This window comes from Caloenas nicobarica, chromosome 1 (assembly GCF_036013445.1).
Source record: "Caloenas nicobarica isolate bCalNic1 chromosome 1, bCalNic1.hap1, whole genome shotgun sequence".
In the NCBI taxonomy this organism is placed as follows: Eukaryota; Metazoa; Chordata; class Aves; order Columbiformes; family Columbidae; genus Caloenas; species Caloenas nicobarica.
The window spans coordinates 122,608,575-122,622,976 of record NC_088245.1 but is presented as its reverse complement, the minus strand read 5'-3'; the positions used below and the strand labels follow the sequence as shown (position 1 = coordinate 122,622,976).

At 39.9% G+C, this 14,402-nt stretch overlaps 1 protein-coding gene across 4 annotated transcripts in view; it reads left to right on the top strand.

The window, feature by feature from the left end:
• SIM2 (SIM bHLH transcription factor 2) overlaps window positions 1-14,402 on the top strand; it is a 64,933-nt gene that overhangs the window by 36,075 nt on the left and 14,456 nt on the right. For all 4 annotated transcript variants that reach the window (XM_065632764.1, XM_065632755.1, XM_065632746.1 and 1 more), the window contains 4 exons: window positions 714-799; window positions 3,047-3,246; window positions 7,177-7,283; window positions 14,098-14,245. In XM_065632764.1, coding sequence (XP_065488836.1) covers window positions 714-799; window positions 3,047-3,246; window positions 7,177-7,283; window positions 14,098-14,245 — 541 coding nt within the window. The remainder of the gene's footprint in view (window positions 1-713; window positions 800-3,046; window positions 3,247-7,176; window positions 7,284-14,097; window positions 14,246-14,402) is intronic.

The window sequence follows — 14,402 nt, the reverse complement described above, 5'->3', positions numbered from 1 at the left end:
AATGAGTTTTCTTTTCCTAATATAGTTGTGTTCTCACAAACCACAACTTCCAGTAAGAGGAGTTGAAACTATTAATGAAGGCTGAACTGTTATTAAGAATAATTAATGTTAAAGAGAATAGTAACTTATTCTTAGCAGAAAATATATGTCTGTCTGAGCAATATTTAACTTAAAAACATTTCTGAAGGTTATCTATGAAGACATTTGTTTAAAAACCATCTACCAAGATTGTTTTGGAAATCAGTGAAACAGGTAATAATATTGCATATGGAGGCCAGAAGTTCACCAGTTTGGGCGCGACTAGCTATGTACAGTCAAATTATTAAGAAAACCCAATTAATTTTCTTGTTTCTCATTCTGCTATTATTTTGGAGGGTACCTTCATTTACCTACACTCCAAAGGAGACGTTTCCTTCCCTTTACCAATATAGGCTGGTACCTAGCTGTTCAGAAACAAGGTGACTGCCTTGTGAAGGTTTGTAAAAACAGAAATTTGGAGACCTAGTCATGCTGACTTGTTCAGATTTCACAGGGAATCCTAATGTGAAGTCAAAATAAATCCTGAGGGCAAGGATTGAGAGAAAAAGTAGAATGGCTGACTTCTACTGTTGCCTAGGGCTGAGACATAAAAGTATCTGTTAAATCATGAAAGACAATGTTATGGACAGTTTGAAATTTCAGTAATAAATAAGCATTGTGGTTTATGCTTTCAGAATATGAAATTGAGAGATCGTTTTTCCTGAGAATGAAATGTGTCCTAGCCAAGAGGAATGCAGGATTGACATGCAGTGGCTACAAGGTAATGTATATAAGCTTTTTTTTTCGCCCCAAGTATTCAACAAATGACAAGTTTCTTTATTTAGTTTATTTTACATACGTGTAGCTGAAAGCAAACTCTGTGATGGAAAGAACCACAACAGATGCAAAAAATGCCGCTGCTGCCTGCAGATTCCCTTAGTAATGCAACTCTGTGGACTCTCTCACAGTGAGTGGAGTTTACCTTGTGGCACATTCCCACATCCTGATTCCTGATCTTCCAGATTAGGGAACTGGCTGGAGCACACACATGGAGGTGCAAGGAGAGTGCACAGACAGGTGTTATTTCCTTTGGAACTGGAGGCAGGCGAAGCAGGAACTCAGACACAGGAACTTGGAAGTCTTCCCGCATCCCTCTGCCTTGGTGTTACTGTGCTCCGGCTGAGTGGCCACCCAGTTGCACAAGTCACCTCATTGGCCTGACCACAATTACCTCAACATTAATGAAACTGTAATGTCACCCTAAACAATCATTAATATCAACTCAGGACTGAGTTGTACTAAACCACCAAGTTTATTTATAAATCTTATATCTTATACTAATTTTCTATTTATTACACGAAATCAGAAGCCAAAGCAAATGCTGAGATTCTCTAATAACACCTGCTATTCAGGTAGTTCTTATTTCCAGCTTTACAATGTACATTTGCTGCTTTTTGAGCTAGACAGTATAATTCTATCACTTAAGCATCAGGAGAGAAGTGTACTTCACACAGTCTGGTGAGGATTCATTTTGTTTGAGTCATTCAAAACCAAAAGCATGCAAGAGAACCAGAGCTCTTTTAGGGAATGTGTCCAAGATCCAGATATATATCTTGCTATTTACATTGCTGTCTACCTGGTTAGACCGATAATTCTTCATTACATGGAGCCCTGTTTGCTCAGCTGCTTCCCAGCAAAAATGATTCTGTCTCAAAGCAGAATCTGAAACCAGATGACAAGTGTAGAACTTGTACTGGTGGTATCTCTGTATGTTTTTTAGTTTCCCCATTTATGACTGCTAATCAGGGGGATCACCTCCTTCTTTCACTCACTATTAAAAGTTTATGCAGTGAAACATTTAAGGATGTATTCATCTAGAGAGGTGTTCTAGGGAGGTGTCTAGAGAGGTATTCTCTTTGACTGTACTTAGACTCACAACTTAATAATTTTGAAAGTATCACCCGAGTAGCGGGAGCACAGCAAAAACTCATGGATCAAACAGTAAGGGAATTAGTAGGATCTGCTGTGTGATCTTAAATAAATTTTGCTTGCTATTGTACTTTTGCTAGATGTACTAATCACTTGGTGGTGGGAAATGAGGAAGGAAGATTATATAGGAGGAACCTATCTAAAGGTGACTGTTTAGTTGGCTGTTCCGGAGTACTAAATACAGTAGAAATTAATTCCTTTCCACTGGACACAGTTAAAAGTCAAACAAATAAAGAAATTAAGCTGAAGGATGTGTAGTACGCCTGCTGTTTGGACCAGAACATTGGCAGGAGCACAAATGATTTCTAAACACCAGCACTACATTAAATAAATCTTATGTTCTGGAGGAGTCCCCAGGTAACAATTTTCCACCCTCCTTAGCTGACACTGTGAATTTTTACAGTCTAACACTGAAGTTATCACTCCAGCGATTAGGAATTGTATATGGGAATTCAGGAATCTGGTCTCGAGACCCTAGGCTTGGTCACATGTCAAAAGAACATCATTTGAACTTAACTGGAGAACTTAAAACTAATTTGTAGTGCATTTACATATCCAGCCATTTATCTTTATAAGTGCATTCATCTCCACTGGATTTTTAAAGTGTCTCTTCTTCATCAGAATAATAACTCATTAAAATGTAAATGTTTATATATACCTCTGTGTGTGTGTGAGAAAGACATTTTAAAAAGAAACTTCCAGATTTTTTGATTAATGAACAAGAATTCTGACTGCATCTACAAGAAATCTATGCCAAAGAGAGTTTAAAGTATTAATTAGAAAGCAGTCTAGATAGACCCAAAGAGCATGTGCTTTAATATTGGATTAATCATGTTGGCAGTAAACACAAAAACTGCATTTACCGTGGTTTATTCTCCATTTTAAAATTAGCCACACTTCTGAAGCCTTTGCAGACTATGCAGTGTTGAAGTGTTATAAGGGTGTATTGCTTTATAACCTCGTTGAGACTGGGTAGTCATCTGACTTGCAGCTTCTTCCCTTGCCATCAGATATTGACTGTGTTTTCTCCTCATGCCAGGTGATCCATTGCAGTGGCTACTTGAAGATACGGCAGTATATGCTAGATATGTCTTTGTATGATTCCTGTTACCAAATCGTTGGACTGGTGGCTGTAGGTCAATCTTTACCTCCCAGTGCAATCACTGAGATCAAACTTCACAGTAATATGTTTATGTTCAGAGCAAGTTTGGACTTAAAATTAATATTCCTAGATTCCAGGTAAGCAGCTATTTCATTTCTAGCATAAAATGTTTTCAGAATGAAGTGTTATCATAAGCTACAGTGGTTTCCAAACAGACCAAAATACCCATGGAAAAATAAAGAAGCCCAAAGTACATCTGGAACACAAAGACAATGTGGGTCTTCAAAGCCCTCCAGGTAGCTGAATAGACCATATTTTGTCTTGAATACCAGCCTATAAGAGCCTGTACAATTTAGCCTGCAGTTACCCACAATTTCAGAGTCAATTAAGGCCTTCTTGCTGTAATAGGCACATGAGCAGTAATACATTTTTGCCTTAAAGGGCATAAATATGAAGATAGTGAAAGGAATAAGGTTGTACCATCATCCATTATTGAAACGAAACAACAAAGCAAGCACATACACACACAAACCAAACAAAAAACAACCAACCAACCAAACACATCCCTCTTCCCTCCCAAAAAAACCCAACGAAAACCCAAACCCAAACCAAACCAAACCAAAACCAAAAACCCCCCACAACTGAAACACTGAGACCAAATGGCTTGTTAAGGTCATCCAGAAAGCTTTTGACAGAGTAGTAGGAGAACATAGTCTGCTCTTCAGTGTAATGCCTTGACAATGAAACCAGATCTACCAATGGCGTTCTTAGAATGAAAATGAGTTCAATTGGCTTCTACGTAAAAACACAGCTTTCTTACACAAAACTTGGGAAAATGGTTGTTGCTGGAGAAAGAGAACCCTGCCTCCACTCTCAGTTGATATAGTTCACATACCAGCTAAGAAGGAAAGAGCACAAAACCAGAACTGAAGGAGTAGTGAAATTATTCATTCCTCTCTTTTTGAAACATGGTACTTTTTTGTATAATGATACTTTGTATAGTGCAGTTCAAGATACCTTGAGCGGAAAAGCCCACTTCCCAGATGATGTAACAGATTTGACTACTGACAAGATGGTAATTCTTCAAAAATCCCTGCATGTGGAGCAGTACGTCAGAATCTCTCTCATTTCCCTGGCATGCTGGATTTGCAAGAAGCAGAAGTGATATTCATGTGTAACAGTGAAAAAGAGTCTGTGTCCAAGACAATGGAGAAGTTTTGCATGGCAGGTCAACCATGCAAGAACATGCTCTTTCTCCATGCTAAGTCAATGAGATAGTTGGGCCATCAGCTGCTAAAATACAAAGACTTAGTTGTTTCTGGAATCTTCCCCTTTTCTTCTGCATGCTTTACTTAATGTAACAGCTACAAAGAAGCACAAGGGATTCCGCAGCATGTCTTTGCATGTGGAAAAAAGGAAATGATGTGATTAAGAGGAACTGCCTGGAGACATACATGTCTTCAAAGGAGACTGCATAACCAGAGGTGTTGACAGGAGCACAGATAGAACCAGTACTATTGCATAGCTCTGTTTACCAAAGAGCAGATGGATGTCACCCCCACAGAGGACAATCAGGGATATTAAGCATTACCAAAGCCCTTTGCACTCCCAGCTGAGCAAACCAAATTATATTTGCTCAGAGCAGGGACATATTAGGAATAAAACAAAACTGTTTTCAGGCTTGCTTCTGGTATCTATACAAGGAAAAGCATTGTTAGATCTTTAGAGGTAACAGTCACAGCAGATAGACCAGTATTAAGCTATAGGAAGAAGCAGTTAAATAAGCCTTTCTAGACACTTGATACAATGTAAAACATGTAAGAGTACATTTATTACAGTCACTGGAAAAAAGGAGACAGTTCTTTCCCTCCAAAGTGATCTGCTGCTTCTGATTTTCGTGCTGTAGCCTATTCATTCATTGCTACACGATTTACAAAGGGTTTCAAGAACTCTAGAGGACAGAACAGATCATTGGGGCAAGCTCTGTTTCCTTCCATGTGCCTGGTCACATGCAAAGAACAACCTTCAGAGCCCAGGCTCCTTACAGTGGCTTATTGAGGGATTTGTTTTGTGTTAAGGAAGTCAAGCAGCCGAGTTTATTCTCAGATTCAAACTTTTCAAAAGTTTGTGTGTTCTTGTAACTGTTAGTGATGTTTTTTTGGCCCTTGGGAAGACCAGCTTCAAAGTGAGGCTGTACCTCCAGAAAAATTAACACCTGGCTTAGGTTTGTGGCATTTTGTTTGGTTTTGGATTTGCTGTTTCTGTACTCACTAATTAAGTGAGCGGGGGGTAAAACTCTTGCTTTAATTGCACTGAAGTCAGAAGGAGCACTGAAACCTGAACAGGATCTTTCACTGAAATTTCACCATGCTGACAGGCTTGGTGCGAATTTGGGCCCCTAGAAATGTCGGCCAGGAGGGAGAGGGCACACTGCAGAGGAGACGTGAAAGCATATGTTCACATATCCTCCCACAGAAAGAGAGCACATGTGCTCACTTCACATTGGCAGTCTCTCACTGAGGCAAAGGCATGCCAGTTTCCCAGATGAAGGCATAGGTAGGGGAGGTATGGATACATTTGTACTGTATTTATAATAAATCAGGCTGCATAGGTGTGCCTTTTTTTTTTCCTGATTTCCTTCAGAAGAATCCCACCCCTCAATGCTCTCTCTCAGGTGGAATGTAAAGTCCCTAGTCTCTGTGGGGTCCACATCATTGCTTAGTGTCAAGGTAAGAGTAAAGATGATGCGTAATTGTTACAAAAGAAAAAGTAATCAAAGTTTATATTATCTGCAACCCCCAATGACACATGTTGCTTGAGACCCCTGTATTCATCTCTGCAGATACCACTGTGTTATTCTCTGATACAGTGTATCCTCATCAGTGTTTAAGGTCAGACCAGAAGCATTCTTTCTTTTGAAGTCTGCGTCTTGACTGTCCTAACGCATTGCACTGCAGTTCATGCCATGAAGAGGCCTTAGGCATGTGAACTGGATTACTTCTGGATGAATCTAAACTGGAAGACAATCTCCAAAAGCATGTCTAAGGCACTCCAACTATTATAAAGCTTTCAGTCTCCAGGCCTAGACTAGAGCTAATCCCAAGTAAAGGTTCTGAAATTAAAATATGCAGATGCATCTGCTGCTGCAGAAGTAGATCCTCAGTAGTAACAATTTTACTCTACAGGTTGCCTGCTAATGGACTGTGCTGCTTGTTAATGTAGACATGCCTTTGTATGGTACCTCTGTTCTGCCTTTTTAGGTGAAGAAAGCCCAGGACAGCATAAAACAACCCCAGCAACACTAAGTAAACAAGCCACACTATGGCTGAGTTGCACAATGTACTTTAAGGATTTTTGTTCTCAAGCAACAGTGCTAAATAAACAAATGCCCATTTTGAACCATGAAGCTTGCCTCTTCAGGTGTGACCCAGTGTAAGTCTGCCCAGTGTAGGCTGGTTCCTTAACATCTGCAGAGATACTGCTGTTTCAAATTTTTTCCATTATTCTGCTTCTCATCATGTGAGGATGTTTTTCTGAAGCCTAGCTTCAGCCTTTCTTTTCTTAGCTTGTGATCTTCATAGTGTCTTTCCATATTCTCGGCTGGAATAAACTCCTGCTTCCTCCTTCTGTTAGGTGTTAGCTTAAATTTATTTATAGACCGTGGTCACAGCTTCTGTGGACTGATATACATGCTATACTTGTATGTTTGCACAAGCAAATGAAAATGTGTCAGCAACCCACAAGAGTAGTTTTATTGTTTCATGAATGGCTCCTCAACTGGATCTTTGTGCAAAGGATCATGCATGGCAGTGGCAAAAGCCCAAAGTGGAAATAAGTAAAGGAACTCATTTTCCTGCCTGTGTGTAAGGCTGGCCAGGGAATAGCTGCACCTTGCTTTGGCTGGGTTGAGTGGGTTTATTTTCTTCTAAAGGTGAGGATTCTGTTTCCAAAACTAACATTTTGTCCTGCATTTTTCAGGCACCTGATTCGTTGGCACAACCTAATGTTAGGTTAATAAAATGGAATATTCCTAAGATTTTTCTTATTATGGAATCTTCCTTTTCCAGGGTGACTGAATTAACTGGATATGAGCCCCAAGATCTCATAGAAAAAACCCTCTACCACCATGTTCATGGCTGTGATGTGTTCCATTTACGATACGCTCATCACCTGTGTAAGTAAAAAGAATGCTAGACTGAAATTTATTAAGTAGAGTGAGAAGTTTTGCAGACAACAGGTGCTATGCTGAAAAGTAGAGAAAGCTTTCCAAATCTTGACTGTAGCTAGATTTTCAAAAGTGCTTGGCTGTCACTTGGGGAACCTGTTAGTTCTACAAATAAGCTAGATAGATACTCAATATGCTGTGCTTCTGAAAACAAAACACAACACACACAAACCCAACCAACCAACCAACAATCCACCAACCAACCAACCAACCAACCTACCAAACCCCAAAAAAACCCAAAACCAAAAAAACCCCACAAAACCAACCAACCAAAACACTCCAGATCTGGCCACTTTTATATTTCTACTTAAAGGATCTAGGTTCTTTTGAAAATTTGGACTTGATTCTGGGTGGCAAACTCTTGAAGGAAACAACAACAACAACCAACCAACCAAACCAACCAAACAAAAAGAGCAAATGAGTGAGTGAGAAGGGAAAATGCGAACTTTACTAGACTCTCTTGTTAAAAGAAAAATTACGCAACAGCTCCCTATTCCTCTGAAATATGTTAGTAATAATAATCTCATGTTTGAAGTGAATTCAAACCCCAAAACTCCTTAGATGAATGTTCATTAATAGCATGCAGATGAGGTTTGGAGAATGGAGCGTCAGGAAAAAAAATTACACATTTAATAATTCCCCATCTGCCAACAGAGACATTAATCGTATCTTTGAACATCTGGATTTGGGAAGTAGTTCATTCAGTAGCACATTAATTTGAGAAGCAAATTGAGGGAATAGCTGAACTCTGGATTTGGCTCAGTCTGCTGCAGCCCATACGATTCAAAAGACAACATCCGAAAACCAACGTCAGTGAATTTTTTTCCAGATTGCTCCTGTAGGCTGAAAGCAGGCAGAGTCAAATCCTTCTCTTAGGCTTTCTGAAGGAGAAAGTGGTCAGTTCTTCACCTTAATTTGTGCTGTTCCTGAGGATCTGGAATATAAAGAAGGTTGTAACTGTATTTGGTAAGTTAGTGCTGAAATTCCAAGTACCAAATTCTGTTGATGGCAGTGCATGTTATATCTGGGAAAGCAGAAGCTGATCTTCACAGCAAGTTCAGATTTACCAAAACACTGTTGAATACTCTGGGCCACTAGAGTGACCAGGGTACATGGTAATGCCCTGTTCGGGGCATCCTCTTTGTAGTGTTAACGTCTGCATCTGGACGTGACTGTTGACCTGTACAAAATATCACTCATTATTTTCACAAGGCTATTCGAAATACCTGTGTCAAACAGTATACAGATGATACCATTATAGCCACAATCATTTCTGGAAAACAGTTTTCCATTTTAGAGCAGAGTGATGGATAATTCTGTGTGCATGGTAGAAAACTTGTACTTTGGCTGCCAGTTTGATCTATGCATGACTGGAGTTTTAAATAAAGAGACAAATCATGTTTTCTGAATTACCCCCCACCACTTCCTCCCACAAGAAAAAAAAAACATTCAGCCAAACAGGATATCTAAAAGAAGTTCTCTAGATACTGTATCTGAGTTATATAGATAAATTATTGTGAAGTTTAAAAACAGAAGAAAAGTGTGAGGGATCTGCATAGAAACTTATGAAAGTTTCAAAGCAAATAAATGCCAAGAAACAAAAAATAATGGCTAATTCTTGGGCAACAGTGGGAACAGTGCAGAATCATGGTTAGAATACTGAGTAATAGGAATTATTAAAACAGATGTCAAGTGTATTCACTTCCTCTGGGGCGCACTGTTACAACTCCCCCACCGTCCATCAGTAAATGTCTTAGGAACATGAACAGTAAAAGGCTGGCAGGTTTGACGTACCATTCTATAAAGCAATCTGATGATTAAGTGTCATCTGATAAAGAAGTCTGGAGAGAAACTTCTTGCACCTAATAAGGAAAAAAGAAAAAAAGAAAAGAAAACAAAACAAAAAGGCAACCCTAAACTAGGGTAGCTAATTGCTTTTTCAAAGAGAAAAAAAATCCCAAACTGAAGACCTAAAGCAACTGAACTTTAAGTTTGGCAGCACAGAGAACGAAACAAAGGACACAGTGAAGAGGGACAGTTAGATAGTTAGAAGGGATATAACAAGAACATCAGACTATGAGGAAAATATAGATGTGACTATTTGCCTAAGGTGTGCTGGCAGCAAACACTGTTTCCTGTTTTAAAGATTTGATTAGCTTCCAGCTATATGAAAAATTTCTGGCATTTGAACTAGTGTTATTTATTTCCATAGCACCATTAATATACAAAGCGTTTGCAACTGGGGAAGTGTGGCCACACAAATGATGAGTCTCTGCCTAAGGATCTTGCATTCTAAAAGACAGGACAGAGAAGCTGTTCCAGTACAAACAAAATATTCCTCTGTTCCACTATAGACAAAATATTTGTTTCGTTTGTACCATTGTCTCTCTCTGAGGAGGATTTTGTGCATCCCACATGTTGTAACATCATTGCTCTTCCCACATAAACTTTTACAAAAGTCACATCTCTCGTGTCTTGGCAAGGCAAGCCCCAGCCTCAGCTGATGTCACCACCACACTGTTTTGCTGCTTCCTGGAAGTCAACGTATGTATTTATAGACCATGTCTTATAGCAGAGCACAGTTTATGCTCTGTCCATGGCATTGAGTCTACTTTTGCTCCTCCAGCAATCAAGCCTGTCAGAGCTGTACTAGTTTATAAGAGGGCAAAAGAACTGTGGAGTCTGCTAGGGCACCAACCACTGACCACATTGCTTGAGGACTGCACCCATGACATGCAAGGGAAACTAAAACAATAACTGCTGCAAGTGGGGAACCAAGAAGTCCATTTCTCTTTGTGGTATCCTTAAGCGCAGGCTAGGAAATCCCAGCCTCATGCCCATGAGTCTGCTGGAGCCTTTTAAAATAGCCATCTATGACAGACCAGAAGGACCAGCCCAGCCAGCCCAGTGCCTTTTTCAGCTTGACTGCTAAACCAGGAGGGAACCACAACAGCGGAACACCCAGTTACAAATGGCACATATACGAGCCAAGGCTAAAGCCACTGAATCCTCCCCATTTGATTGCAGTGGAGGCCACCAAGAAGTCTGAGCCTGCACAGATTATCTTGGTAGTGGATTTACCTCACTCCCATTACTGAGGTTTCCCAATCAGCATTAAAGAAGATTGTTTACCACAGAGCAACATGGAAATTGAACTCATTTACTGTACTGGAAGTGCAGCTACTGTCCCCTAGCAAAGGTCAGGCTTTATCCAGATCGCTAAAAATGCAGGAGATATGGAGTCCTCCCCTGTCCCAGGAAAAATATTGGTTTATCCATGTATTTAGGAAGGAAAGCTGAACACTGTAGTCCTCAGTGGTTTTCACATCTTTTAAAACACTGTCTAACTGGAGAGCTAAACCAAGGATTTAAAAAAAATCAGTGAAAGTCAAATTAGTCCCAAAGCACAAGAAAGAACTTTGTTATAGCTAGCGATCCATTACAGCATTAATTCCTATTTTGGAAGACTGAGTAGCAAGGTACTTTGAATTCAAGGAAAACCTGATCATTAAACTAGCACAAAGACTTAGTTCTGAAAAGCCTAGACCACATTACAAAAAAATATCTGTTAGATGATCTAGGCCAAAATGTAAGCATTGTTTTCTAGAACTGGACCGTTTGGATTATAGAGCATCAAGAAACATACTGATTCCAAGGCATATAGCTTATTATTAACAAATATTTTTAGAACAGGCTTATTTGGCATGGTTACACTGAATCTTTGAGTAGCAGCCACAAGACCTTTACCTTGGAGGGGTATATTGCACTTAAAGAGTACACACGCCTTTATATTTTGTAGGTGTGTTTACATACTTACACATATATTCCTCATTATTTTCTTAAATATCTGTACATATGCACAACTTCACTCCACAGAGTATTCTGTGTAGCAAATGTAGACATGAAAAATGACACCAGAAAGTATGAGGCAAAAAGCTGATATCTAAGAGGCACTTCAAACTCTAAATAGTAGTGGCTTGATGTCAGCAAGGATGGATTTTTAATGTCTTGCAAGATTATGTTGTTTATCTTGTTGCTTTCTGAACAAATGTATGCTATAACCTGTAATGAAAGGGGAACTGACACTTCACAGAATCACAGAATCACAGAATGTTAGGGATTGGAAGGGACCTCAAAAGATCATCTAGTCCAATCCCCCTGCCAGAGCAGGAACACCTAGGTGAGGTTACACAGGAAGGCGTCCAGGTGGGTTTTGAATGTCTCCAGAGAAGGAGACTCCACAACCTCCCTGGGCAGCCTGTTCTGGTGATCTGGCACCCTCACTGTGAAGAAGTTTCTCTTCATATTTAAGTGGAACCTCCTGTGTTCCAGTTTGTACCATTGCCCCTTGTCTTATCATTGGTTGTCACCAAGAAGAGCCTGGATCCATTCTCATGACACTCACCCTTTACTCACCCCTCAGTCTCCAAGATAAAGAGACCCAGCTCCCTCAGCCTTTCCTCGTAAGGGAGATGCTCCACTCCCTTAATCATCTTTGTGGCCCTGCGCTGGACTCTCTCCAGCAGTTCCCTGTCCTTCTCGAACTGAGGGGCCCAGACCTGGACACAATATTCCAGATGAGGTCTCACCAGGGCAGAGTAGAGAGGAAGGAGAACCTCTCTTGACCTACTAACCACCCCACTTCTAACACACCCCAGGACGCCATTGGCCTTCTTGGCCACAAGGGCACAGTGCTGGCTCATGGTCATCCTGCTGCCCACCAGGACCCCCAGGTCCCTTTCCCCTGCACTGCTCTCTAATAGGTCGTTCCCCAACTTATACTGGAACCTGGGGTTGTTCCTGTCCAGATGCAAGGCACTACACGTGCCCTTGTTTTATTTAATTAAATTTTTCCCCGCCCGACTCTCCAGCCTGTCCAGATCTCGCTGGATGGCAGCACAGCCTTCTGGCATGTCAGCCACTCCTCCCAGCTTGGTGTCATCAGCAAACTTGCGGACAGTGCACTCTATTCCCTCATCCAAGTCATCGATAAATATATTGAATAGTACTGGTCCCAGTACTGACCCTTGAGGCACTCCACTAGATACGGGCCTCCAACCAGACTCTGCCCCATTGACCACGACTCTCTGGCTTCTCTCCTTCAGCCAGTTCCCAGTCCACCTCACTACCTGATCGTCCAGTCCACACTTCCTCAGTTTAGCAGTGAGGATGCTGTGGGAGACGGTGTCAAATGCTTTACTGAAATCAAGAAGACCTGTCTGTAATAATTTTGTAATAACCTGATTTTCTTAGGGAAATTAACTGGATTTGAAGAAAAGTTTAAATATGTTATGATATGCACAGATGGATAGGAGAGTAAGCAGTCCAAAGAGATGACTTATATGCCGCAGACTCAGAGGACCTTTTAGCAAGAAGAACTCTTGCTTTTCTATTTCAGTGTTAAATTGAGCTATTCACATTATTCACATTATTGCTGTCTCCGATAACTATTAAAATTACAACCCCCTACTCCCCCAGGTAACAACTGAACAAAAAACAAATCCAACCCCAGCAATGACTGATAGCCACAGAGTTAATTACCAAACAGTAAACAAACCCTCAAAGGTTATGCACTCTTTAATTCACAATTTAATATTAGATGCCCTCCCTGTCAGAAAAACCTTCTATGAATACTAATTATAAGGGCATATATTTTCATTTCAAGTCGTCATTTGCTCAACTAGAGTTGGCTGAAAGAGAAAGCTGTTGTTTATTTGCTTATCTATCTGCTTCTGCACCAAGTATGTACAATGAGAGAAAAAAATTACAGTGAGCTTTGCTACTAAGTTCAGTCTAGTACAAGCCCTACATTTGCAAGTAGTAATTCCATTTCTTAATCATGTATTATGTAAAGGGACTGCTGCTATTGATCACTTTTTTTTGGACATAGTTTGTGTAGCAAGCTCAGTCCTTTATTTCCTAATTTAAAATAAATAACTGATTGTATAATAGAAGAGTAAGAAGATAGAGTTTCGTAGATGAATGCTCCAGGGTCATACAAGTGAAGAACCACCTTCAAAGGACAGGCATTATCTTCTAGTGGATCATTAGATAAATGCCTGGCACTGAACCAGAAATATTGATAGGTAGAATAAATATTTAGAGATGCTGCAGAACTCCTATTACAGCATAGCCTTATGCCAAAATGTCTTTGTTCACAGAGAACCCAAACTGGTCTACAGAGGATTACATTTCTAGTGAAATCTATCAGATAACTGATTCACCTCTCTGGCCTTGTCTTTATTTATGTGCTTAAGAACCAAATAGCATTTTGATTTTGTTCTCTTAAAACAACTTTCAAAATGCAGATCTTACAGAGGAAAAAGCATCATGGCATAAAATTCACAGTAATCTATCAAGCTATGAATGACAAAAGTACTTCCAAATATACTGGAAAAATTCAAGGTTGTGTCCACTTCAAAATACTTTTGCTGTCTTGAATGTTTTCAGTCAGAAGATTAGAAACAGTAAGAATTTTTTGCAGAATGTAAACATAAGAAAGCAGGGTGAAGTGGTAAAGACAAACCTTAATAGTTTGCAACATGCTATTCGTAAACAATAATGTGAAATTTTGAAACTATATAAAGCGGCAAGACAGATACATTTGCAGGGGAGCTGTTTAAATTTTCATGAGAGAAGGAAGCTTAAGGGAGGGAGAAGAGGGATTAAAGTCCCTGCCTTGCAAATAAATCTCTCCAGGAAGCGGTCACAAGTCCAAGCAATGTGAAATGTTTTTTTTTTTTTTTTTTAATTGTATTAACAGTGTTGGTGAAAGGCCAAGTCACAACCAAGTACTATCGACTACTGTCCAAGCACGGAGGCTGGGTCTGGGTACAGAGCTACGCCACTATTGTGCATAACAGCCGTTCATCACGGCCTCACTGCATAGTGAGTGTCAATTATGTCCTTACGTAAGTCAAAATACTTTGTACCATTACGTGTTATCAGTAATTGATTCATTTTATGTGTTATCAGTAATTGATTCATTACTAATTAAATCCTTTAAGTTTGCTTTACTTGTGTCTTCCAGTATCATTCTGTGCTTGCATGTTACAGTCACTTTTCTCT